Source organism: Rhagoletis pomonella, unplaced genomic scaffold (genome assembly GCF_013731165.1).
Source record: "Rhagoletis pomonella isolate Grant_MI unplaced genomic scaffold, Rhpom_1.0 Rhpom_scaffold_00006, whole genome shotgun sequence".
Lineage (NCBI taxonomy): Eukaryota > Metazoa > Arthropoda > Insecta > Diptera > Tephritidae > Rhagoletis > Rhagoletis pomonella.
Genome location: NW_023458560.1, coordinates 79437753 through 79449720, shown reverse-complemented (window position 1 = coordinate 79449720; position 11968 = coordinate 79437753). Strand labels below are relative to the sequence as shown.

The window sequence follows — 11968 nt, the reverse complement described above, 5'->3', positions numbered from 1 at the left end:
ATAATATTTATAGTTGTTTCACAAGGAAAAACATGTTTACTAATTATATAAAATAACCGGCGAATTATTGCCTGATTTATGCGCAAATGCAAAGGTATTGGTTTTCAGGCAAAGTCCAAACTTAAGTAAAAATTCCGTCGAAATTTAAATCTTCCGTGAATTTTTTTAACTGTACTTTCCAAAGCATTGAAGTGGATAAATTAATAGGACTCAAATTTTATTTGAAGAGCTGAAAAATATCCTCACAGGTACCGTTTGTTATCATGTGGCAAATGAAAATTTCTGTTAGCTCTATAGTTATATTTTAATGCCGATGAGTCATTCAATCGGGCGACTTTTTCTCCTATATTTAGCTGGGTGGAACAGTTGACGAGCAGTGTAATATGTTTTTCTTATCCCGATTTTTCAACGCTTCCTCGAATTTATGCGAAACAGTTGGTTGACTGGGTTAATGCTGCTTTTAAGTGCATAAGTACTCAATGCATATTCGTAATTACAACAACATTGGTAACACTTGTGCTTAATTGCATATTGCATAATTTTTTTTCTTTTGACTGTTCGATTACTTCAACACTTAGAAATGAAACATTTGACATGCCTAATTACAAGATGTAAATATGTATTTGAGGAAACATAATCTTTTATGCTTTATATATATGTAGGTTTACTTTAAATATAACTCGATTCTACAGAGGTCCAAAAAAAAATATATGTTATAAGTTTTGGAAGTTCGAAGAAGCTCTCACTAAAGATGAGAAGTAGGGCGCCTAGACTAACAGCTTATGTTAATGTTAATCAGGCCAATACTTACCATCTTTTGTATATATCTAAACTTTTTGAGTGAAATTCTCTATAGGACATTTTTTGTTCCATAATCAATGCCAGAATTAAAAAACCTAAGTCTTTTGTTTCGTTAAACCAAATCTCAAAAAAACGTGTTGAGTCATTTAATTAGAAAGGTTTCTTGATTACTGTCTTCATTATGAAAAGAACGTTTGATTAGTGATTGCACAATTTGATGAGAAAATTATAATTTATGCAAAATAGTAATCAGCTAAATAGCTACTGGTGGATATAATCGGCAGCTTAAATAACACATAATCAATCAATTCTATGAGCTCATATATGTATGTATGTATGTATGTATGTATGTATGTACATAACTCTAAAGTTAAAGCGCGAATAAAAATGTTAATTACAAATACTAACAAACAGAAAAAAATATTTATCAAATGCAAATAATATTTGGCAAATACAAATATTTTGGTATACACTTTTGGCCAGTAAATTGAAATGGAGTTCTAAATAAGATTTCCTCACTTTTTCAGAACTTTTTTTCTTTACGAGTAAAATTTATAGAATAGGTTATTCAAAAAGGTAGCTTTTTGCTTTCTAGCAACAACATAGTCTGGACATCCACCGATTTCGGTCCGCAAAGTGCCAATGAATGGACAAGAATACGCCCATGAAGACTAAACATTTGGATGTCGAGCAAAGCAAGGCTTTTTCTCTGGGATTGAGGTCTGCAAAACCCTGCTATTAGGAGAGGCCTTTAGTTTATATATGTTGAGGTGCTTGACAGCTTTCCCTAAATACACTGCAGCAACTTTCGACACCTGTCCCGCGGAAATAGAGCTCAGTGATCCACCAAACATTACGAAATGTGGGGCAATGGCCAGGTTTGTGACCTACACAAACTATTCTCTTTTGTTCATTGAAAAATAAGCAAAAGGCGCTCTTCTCATTTCCTCCTGAAAAAATTCACGACAGAAAATATATAAGGGGTCTCCCCGTAAACTCGTAAAAGCCTCGTAAACCTCGTAAGGCTCGTAAATTTACGAGTCTCGTAAAAGAACTGTCAAAATTTGTACGGAGCTCTACGAGGCAAATTTGAGGCGCAAACGAGAGGCCGAAATTTTTATATTAAAATGTATGTTAAAATAATGAAAATAAATGAAAACAATAATACGCGAATAAAATGAATGAATTTCATGCACTAAATAACTGTATAGACTTAGGTTTTCTGCTCATTTTCGGCATTTTTAACTGTATTTTTTTTAGCCAAGAGTGATGGAAAGTACTACGAAACAAAAATTGCTTCACAAAATCCTGGCTGATCTGTCAAACAGTCACTTTACGCACCTATTTACATTTTTTCACAAAGGTGGCGTTCCCATAAAGGCCTCGTAAACTTACGAGTTTTAAACGGTTTAAGACATTACGAGTTCAAGGGAATCCCCTAACAGTTTCGCGCGAAATTCACTGGTATATTTATCAAATATTCGAGTGTCCAGCCATGTTTTTTTTTTTTGAAATCGGAAATACCAACAAAGTCTAAGTGGTAAAAATTATAGCTGCCTTTTCGTTTGCAAAAACTAAAAACTGTTTAGCACCTCAAATAATTTTGATGTGAAATCATTTATTGCTTACTGAGAACGAATGTATTTGTTTGTGGCGGTAATTCCATTCATTAAGAACAGCATTTTAAACCTAATTTAATATTAATAATATTTAATTGCCAAATTCGAAATGGGTATGCCCACTTCTCCATCAGATTTGCTTCATAATTTGTAAACAATTTTTGAGTACCAGGAAGTGTTTTATCACTAAGGGAAAAGTAGAATGAATAAGTAATTAAGCCGAATCTTAAAGCGGACTTAAAACAATATCTTGTTAATGAAAAGTTGTATTTACATCCTCTTTACTCATTTTCACTACCCTAAATTTATGATATGACATAAACTATTACTGTTAGAGTTCATATATTTTGGCAAATGCTTATAAAAATAAGTAACTAGTTATATGTAAATACATTTTTTTTTAGTTTTTAAAAAAGTTAGTGCTCGCACTAATTGACAAAATCAAGGGATCTCTCACTTTGTTAATTAATTAAATTGATATATAGCCAGTAAACATGTATATGTATGTATTTCTTTTCTACTGAAGGTTTTCTGACACCAGCTTTATAACATTTATACGTTTTTGTAAAAACTTTAAATTAACGATTCTCCAACATCTTATTGCGCCTAAACTAAGCAGATTGTAAATTTAGAATTAGCACTATTCTACCTGATGAATATTAATTGTCGATGTTATTGGTTTCAACGCCTTCTTTGTTTGTTTTTTTGCCAATTTTTTTGTTTGTGGCATATGTACGATGTATGTACTTAAATATGTTTACACTTCCATACGATTCGCCCGAGAGTAATAAAGTTTATGAGGAGTGTTGCGAAAATATTTAGTGTAGTTTATGATTTCTCTAAGATTCGCTTGTATATATTGGAACTGAAATATTTGGAGTCTGGGAGACTGGGCTCAAAAAAATCAGTTTTGTGATGTATTTTGGAACGAATTTACGTCATCCCTTGTCAATTTTTGTTTGGAAACCAATCGGTTTCGGCGTTGTGCCAACTTCAGTTTTCGTTCTCGTTCCCACGTACCCTGTGGATAGCTTCAGCAATCAAAATGATCAGTTGTGTCTTAGTAGGAATTAGGACTTGGCCGCGATTACCCGCCCATTTAGTCATCAGGTTTTAGTTGCTTTTGTTCAGATTATACTACTCAGAAAGGAATCCTTAACCGTAAGTGCCAGGTCGCCTGTATAGACAATCATCCAAGATCCCCCCTTCTAAAGATTCTCTATAAAATCGTTTATGCCTGCCATTCAAATAAGAGCCCGTTTTCGGGGAGCCGCAGTTCACTATCGCTATAAACAATTACTGACTCACTCAGATGTAACAGTTATAGCTATATAAGATCTTTATTAGATACTATCTTCTGATTTAACTATTTATCGCATCGGGTGGGGCGTTTTTAAAAGCCGCTTGATGTCAGGGTAGGCCTCTACTTCAAAGTGGTTGTGAGGATTTATCTTTCTTACTTAAAATTGTGTGCAGGGCGTTCTCTATAGACCTTCCCTACTGTTCGGAAAACATTTAGCTTATCCGGGCTCCAGCGAAGAGTCTTCTGCTTGGCGCCCATATGCCATAAGACTTTAATGCTTATCAGAGAGGTTCGCTGCGCCCTTCAGGAATATTATCAAACTTAAGTGGTCAAGATGGTATCTGCATGCGGCACACTTCACACTTTTTAGATTATTTAAGGGTTGGCTAAGAGAACTCGCTTCGTCCAGAATAAATTAAATGCTACTCTTCGGGAGACAATTCAAATTTCTGAAACAAGTAAGTTTCTGCCAACAAAGTCTCACTATAATATAAATATAACTTATTTTCATATACATATGTCATATATATAATCTTTGATGTCATCTCTAAATTCTCAATTAAGGAAAAAATGAAAAATATTCGGTATTTATATGACTGACTCATAAACATCCATGCCCTTGAAATCACAACTAATAATGCATAATTTTACCAAAACAAAACACTTTTTATTGAATAAACGGTATCAAAAAAATAGAAAATATTCTAACACTCAATGGCTTCCATGTGAACTGTAACAACTGTTTAGTAAGGCATTCAGAATGCTTTCGTAACATGCATTGATAAAATGTACATATGTAATCAAGATACTGTAATTGCTTTACAAATGGCACTCCTGTCTGGCAGGGGGCAAAATATTATTTCAGCCTGCGTCGTTGGTTATTGAAATTTTTCTCATTTCGTATGGTCATTCGCGTGAAATCGTTTTGAGGAACATAAACAATGCATTTGCGACGCCTTGTGGAGGAATATTTCGAGAATTCCACGTTGCATGGAGCAAAATTCATAGTGGACAAAGATGCATCTTGGATTCAGAGATTGTTTTGGGCATTATGCCTGGTGGCGTCTTGGATAGCCTCGTGGCAGGTGATAAAAGTGTCATTGGGTAACCGACATTCGGAATATTTTTTTATGGATTCATTCTCTTTAAAGTGATTCTTTCATGTAGACGCTTTCGAAAACAATGCCATTAGTTTCGTTGTCGAAAGCTCCTATCGGGATTGGGACACCAATTTTCCGGCCATAGTTGTTTGTGAGTCCAAAAATATGGATCGCATACAGAAAGTGGCTGAAAAGTAAGCAAAAACACAATTTTCTTGACTTTTATTTGACTTCCTACCCGTCTTTAGACTCTGGGGCGCTGATCACGATTTCACCTTGGAGGAGGTGCTAAGCGAGATATCCTTCTTTCGCGGCGAATCCTATCACATGGTGCACGAGTGCGGCGGCGAAGAACCGGTGGAAAATTGCTTCTACTCGAATTTCTCCTACTACGCTCAATTGGTGCGCAGCAGCTGCCAGGACTCCATACAGAATTGCATGTGGCATGATAAGGCATTTGAGTGCTGCAAATACTTTCAACGCATGGAAACGGAGCTAGGCATTTGCTATGCGATCAATTCACTGCAAGCGGGGTAAGACCTTTGGGATCAAATCGGGGAAGTCTTGAAATAAATAAAATGGAAAAAGCAAAAATGAACGAAACAAACTCAACTAAGTATGTTGTTGATCTTTATAATAGTTTTTGCATTTACCATGGGAATTTTTTTGTGTAAGGGCCGTTTTCTCATCTAACCTTTAGTTTACCGGCCACTTTATCGTCTCGATATACGAGTTTTCGTTTTCTCATCAGCGCATTAATTTCTCGAATCGATAAACTGTTGCTCACCCGATGCAACCTTTAAAATTTGTACCCAACTTTAAATTTTGGTTTGGTTTTGGTTCATGAGTCAGATATATTAGATATTTCAACCAAGGTTTTGGTTTTTGCTAGCAGTTGCTCTTGCTCTATATTTGCTTATGTTGCATTGCCAACCTTTGAAATTTTATGACGAATGTAGTGAAGTTTCACTCTCGGAAATGTAGTGAAGTTTCACTATACGGAATAACAAATTTATTTTTACCGGCAAGGTAAGAGAACGAAAACACTTTAAAGTGAGGAACAATTTATCTGCCCTGTTAGTAAAGGCAACTTTACTGCTTACATTAGAAAACGGCCCTTAGGCAACAAAAATATGTCTAAATAATTTCCTTTTTTTAGCAAAAATGACGGTCCTAAATTGAATATGTACTCAAATCGTTACACTGGACCCGGTTCGTTGAAAATGGAATTACACACCGAAGCAACAGTAACTAATTTTTTAACTAAATTGAATAGCTGTAATTAATTTTTCCTAAATTTAACTGACTTCTTTTGTCGTGCTGTTTTATGACTATTCTTAGATTTTTATACTCGGTGAAGAGGAGGTTCCCACTTTGGTTACCCCAAAAACCGATTATTTGTTGGTTGGTCCTTACGTCTCATTTGTGTGAGTAACAGAAAGTTTATGCAAAAAATTTATAGCGAATTAAACCACCGAATTTATTAATATACATATTTTTAAATGCCCCATGTCCGCAATCATATTATTTTGACTCTCCCCCTCCCCTTCCCCCAGTCGCCATTTTTCCAAGCGCGACATTCAAAATGATGAACAAATTCGTGAAACGAGCGTAGCTCAACGAAATTGCCGTTTCAGCGATGAAAACAATTTGGATGTCCATCGCTATTACAGTTACTCTGCTTGCAACGTGCAGTGTCGTAAGGATCGCCAAATCGAACTATGCAACTGCTCCAGCCATCTCTCGCCAAATACACCGGACTGGCAGTTGTGCAACATGGACGGACTGGAGTGTTTGAATCGCAACTACGAAGACAAAGGTTTGGTCTGCGATTGCTTGCCATCCTGCACGGAGGTGGACATATCGACGGTGCATGACAGCAAGGAGAAGTAAGGAAAGTGAAATATTTCTAAATAAACTTAATTTGGCAAAAAAAAAAATTTAGTTGGAAATTTATAATATTCATTTCACATTCTTGAACTTAGCATTTTTGAGAATCAAAATCCATTGGCGAAAATCGAGATCTCACTTATCGAATTGCCAACCGAGCGTTATAAGCGAAATGTTGTGCGTGGAAAGTTGGATTTAGTTGGTGAGTGGTTTTTGGGTGTAACTATCTTTTCATTTAAATTTTAATGAAGCGCTCGTATTTTGTGTAATTAATTAAAAAAATTTTCCCCCCAGTGTCCATCGGTGGCCCTACCGGCCTCTTTGTCGGCGCCAGTCTTCTGAGCTTCGTAGAGATAATTTACTACATCACAATCCGCCCATATGGAACAATGCTGGCGGAGAAGCGTCAAATGCGAAAACAATTGCAAGCATCTTAAAGCGTATAAAAATTGTAATTTTGTAATGGATTGAATGGGGCGAGAGCAAAGCCGACGAGTACAAGCATCAATTGCTTCAGCATGTCACAATTCTTTAATTTGTATTATTGTAATTAAAATACCTTTGTATGTGTGTGTATGTGCACCTGTGCATGTAGCTCTGTTTTTTGGTCACATTCGTGTCAATTAAAAATAAACTGTTACATGCAGATTATGTGCAGTTTGATGAGATTATTTAAAATTCTTTGGATTGATTGATTACACTGGTTTGTAAAATTTTACATAGAAAAAGCGTTTTTCAGGTAAAGTTAAGGTCAAAATTAAGAAAATCAAAAGTCTCCTATGAAAAATCCATTTTCCCGAAAATTTCTATTTTCGGAACCTTTTTTCAAGTTTAAAAACGTTCCTTGGGCAGCGAAGATATGGAGCTGTATTAACCGGATACAGTACTTTTCGCTTTTTAAACTTGGTTGAAAGACATTTGCATTTTAACTCAACCAAGCTTAGCCCAAAGATAACCTAACATTTCGTTGGTGATACTGCAAAACGTTCTATGTCACTTATTACCTCAGATCGCTTCGGGCAATCGTTCATCTTCATCAGGCAAAGGTAGTCAGTTTTTTGTCATTCGTTTATTAGGGTGTAACGATTTGCAGATGCATTGCGGTGTAAGTAAGAGACCCTCTAGGTGTCAAGGGTGCTAATAGACATAGACCATTTTGCAGTATCACCAACGATTTTTACCGACACCCCTCTAGTTTTATTAAGAACCAACCAGTCGTACATATAAAGTTAATATTTTTAAACAAGTTTCGGAACTGATTTCTGCTTTGCCCTCATAGGAGAAGAAGGGACTTTGAAATTATCATAGACTATGTCTGCTCTGAATTTATCACACTCCTTCTTTCTTTCAAATAGCAAGTCCCGATGCATTTGTCTCATGAATATATGAGCTAAAACCAACTTTTGTATAGGGGTTATTTATAGTTGCGATATCTTATCTATAACATTTTTAATATGACCAGATATACTATGTAGTATGTATGTATGTCATATCATATACATACCAATGTAATATGGACAACAAAGTTAATATGACGAGATATATATGTAATTATGTATGTATTGTATATATGAACGTCCATATGGGCATTTCCCAAAAAAGGTAAACCGAAAATGCAAGTAAATGAATTCAAACGGTTTGATAACTTTAAATTTCGTATTCATATGGCGAAAAGAGGCTTGGAAAACGCGAAACAGCGGAAATAAGAGCTGAAAAAAACTAAATAAAAAATTAAATTTAGCATGTGTAACTAGTAAAAATATTGCATGGAGGAAAAATCTGTCACGTCCGATATGTCGCGTCCGTTACCGGATTTTAGTTCAAAATTAAATCAATAACGAATTGCTTCTGATTAAAAATGAATTGGTTGTAACGGTCCATAATTTTACTTTATTTAAAGAATGTTGAATAAGGGAAACCCCTACAGGATTCTTTGAGTTTTGCTTATTTTTACATGTACTCTGAAATCACTTATGTTTTTGTCGCGTCCGTTATACCCGCCGTTTCATCGATTTTCTCGACGTCGCACAGTGTATCATTTCCATATTCTAGAAAAGATTAATTACATTATTTTATGTCGCCGAATTTCAAAACAACGTCAAGAATGTTTTTAGAAATGCCTGATAAAGACGAAACAATAACAACTAAAAAATTTAAATCAAAGTGTATGGCGGGACGGGGTTTAATTTGGAAAATTACTGAGCGCAATAATATTTAAACTTGTATATTTGAAACGGAATCTCAATGTTTAATTTGTCGGTGTTATGTGATTTATCCAACAATTGCTAAAATATCATTTTGGTCTTATTTTTTTAGGTATGGTCTTTTCAATGACTGAGACCTGAGTATTTCATGTTAAAGTAAAACGATGTTGACTTAGACTTATTTTTAACAAATTATTATTTTTATTAGACCCGAAAACTCGTTATCCGCCACTATTCGATAAAGTTTGTATCTCAGTTTATTTGCCACTCCTCTTAGACTTTAAACAACACAATTTTAGCTGCTGGAAAGTGCAGGTTTTGATGAAATTTTATTTTTTCTGGCCTACTGGGAATTTCATTTTCTTCGAGTAATTCATTTGCATTTTATCTCGACCGAGACAAATTCTTTATTTTTGCGTTGAATAGAGAAAGCCTGATTCATTACATTTCCAATGGTATCTCATTTTTGTAAATAGAGCAAGAAATATTGAACTTATAACAGAATTTTGTTGACCCAACTTGACTTTTTTATCGATACTTTCCACGCCCATAATTAAAAAAAAATATAGTTATTTTTAAGTCCATTTGTGTCAGTTAATAATTCCTTGTTATAGGGAAATTCTAAATATAAATTCTGGGCATTTTAGCCTTTGTAGTTAGTTAAATATTTCAGTTTTTGCATTTTTTTTAAATGCAGTTATATAATAGGGTGGCGTGACAGTAACTATAAATTACCAATTTCTTGTAAAAAGCTTCGCCTATCTTATAACGTACCTTGTGCAAAATTTCATTAATCTATCTTCAATAGTTTTCGAATTACAGAATTAAAAGCAGCTAGATGGGTCAAACCTTACACTGTCGGTGTCGTCGGTGTTCCAAGCGCACGTAATTTTTTTGTCAACCAAAGAACGGTATAAAGCTTTTTTTTTACAAGTAACTTCAGTTTTCGTATGATTTATTTATCCCTAAAGTCGTACGAATGTCGCGTCCATAACCCAGGATATGCCCATATGTAAATATTTATGTCTGGCTTCATGTTACTGCTCACTTACATATATATATATCAGGAGTGGACTTTACACCGATATTTTAAATTCGGACAAACACAAAAAGAAAGAATCATATGTCAAGCCTACGGTGAGCTTAGTTAAGGCTAAGCGAAGAGAGTATGGGTAATCGTTGCGATTTTTTTTTTTACCTTAATTCGATACTAAAGATATGCATACTATGTATTTAAACTCTTAATGAAAATGTCAGCTCCATTTTATAATAAAAAGAACAAAACGTCGATGAATTCCAGAAAGTTTGAAATGTCACACGAAAACCCATACAAATTGATAAATGGTTCGGAAAAATTACTGGAAAGTATATAAAAACAAATTTTCGAAAGAGATCCCACAAAATGTGAAATATCACGGATAATTTTCTTTTTTATGAATGTTTAGAAATAAGAATAAAAAATGTCGGCATATTTTATTGCACAAAAAATATCAGGCAAATTTCGCTTTCAATTTTTCTTAACAAAATAAAGGAAACATGTAACCAATTAATTCAGATTCTCACATTTTTTTTATAAGGAATTGCTAATACCAATATATTGGCTCACGTGAAAATTTCTGTCTGAACTTTTGGCTAAATTTTTGAACTTTTTATTGAAACTCAATTTTAATCAAGTACATATAGGCCATTAATATTTATGACCTTTTGTCATTTTTCGAGTAGCTGTATAATTCCAACGGTGTAAAATGTCTGTGGTTTATAGGCGAAAAACTTGGCCAAGTGATTTTCATCGCCTCTTCGGTCGGCCAACTTGTTTACCATCAGGGAGTTTTGCAGATACCGAAACAAACGAAAGTCAGACGGTGCCAGGTCCAGGCCATACGGTGGATGCATTGTAACTTCACAACGAAGCTTCGTCAATTTGTGTGTGAGGCCTGGCCTTGTCATGATGGAGTCCAGTTCCTTTCCTGTTGGCCAATTCTGGTCGCTCTTTCTTTATTGCTTCGTTCAAACGGTCGAGTGGTGCACAGTAGAGGGTCGAATTGATGATTTCCCCACGTTGTAGTAATACGCAATGGTAAATTCCTTCACAATTCCACCAGTCAATCCAGGATCTGAAGTCGTTTGTGAGCGGTCATCGGTCTTCGGTGGATCGATTTCGTTGTGCTTCACATTTCTTTGCGTTAATTGATGTGGCATCGAAACATTGAGCTTCTTTGGAGTAGCCTGCTCGTTTTAGATGATTTTAAACTTTCATGTGATTCAGATTTATTGTCTCCGCTGTCACCTGACAACTGCATGGCTTGTCTAACCATTTTCTTTATTTCGTAAACTTTTTCACTGACTGGCTGACCAGCGCGAGATGCATCTTTGACATCAAAATTTCCGCAACGAAACCGAGCAAAATAAATACTCCAGGTGCCGGCGTTCACTCACAGCATTCTCACCGTACACTCCCAAAACTTGACTTTGTAAAAAACTCTAGTGGAGCCAAAGTAGAATGTACCGTAAACATATAAAAAAAAATACGCTACGGGTTTTCCTATCACTCCAATCAAAGAATTAGAGATCGTTGATAAGAATATTTTTTTTTTAGAATATAATAAGAAATAAAAATAAATACTAAAGTGCCAGTAAGTACCTTCACTTGACAAATTATAAAAAATGTGTAACACAATTTACAACAACACAGACGAGAGTAAATAAGTAAGAATTAGAGAAAGTGGATAAGAATATTTTTTTGCTGGAATATAACAAGAAATAAAAATAAATACTAAAGTGCCATTAAGTGCTTTTACTTGGCAAAGTATAAAAAATGTGTTACACAATTTACAACAGCACAGACGAGTGTAAATATGTATACACAAATGTGCATTTTATACATATATAAGTAGCACTAATTACACCCACCAATGCAACGCTAAGAAAAACTCAGCCGCTGGCAGTCAAAACTAGAAGCTCGCGAAAGCTGGACGGGCGCCAAAAGATTGAGAATTTTATTATTCTTAGGGCCGTTTTCTCATCCAACCTTTAGTTTACCGGCCACTTTAT

The 11968-nt window shown here is 34.9% G+C and overlaps 1 protein-coding gene across 1 annotated transcript; it reads left to right on the top strand.

Moving 5' to 3' along the window:
• Positions 1-4664: 4664 nt before the first annotated feature.
• LOC118741393 (sodium channel protein Nach-like) lies at positions 4665-7150 on the top strand. Its single transcript, XM_036473348.1, has 8 exons — positions 4665-4827; positions 4891-5017; positions 5072-5356; positions 5983-6070; positions 6165-6250; positions 6380-6712; positions 6809-6915; positions 7008-7150. The coding sequence occupies exons 1-8, from the start codon at positions 4665-4667 to the stop codon at positions 7148-7150; spliced, it is 1332 nt and encodes a 443-aa protein (XP_036329241.1).
• Positions 7151-11968: the final 4818 nt, after the last annotated feature.

Excerpts from the sequence above, each read along its gene's own strand:
- LOC118741393 (XM_036473348.1), top strand. The coding sequence starts at position 4,665 with ATGCATTTGCGACGCCTTGTGGAGGAATATTTCGAGAATTCCACGTTG. Across the intron at positions 5,018-5,071 it reads ATACAGAAAGTGGCTGAAAA|ACTCTGGGGCGCTGATCACG; the intron begins GTAAGCAAAAAC and ends ACCCGTCTTTAG. Across the intron at positions 6,713-6,808 it reads GTGCATGACAGCAAGGAGAA|CATTTTTGAGAATCAAAATC; the intron begins GTAAGGAAAGTG and ends TCTTGAACTTAG.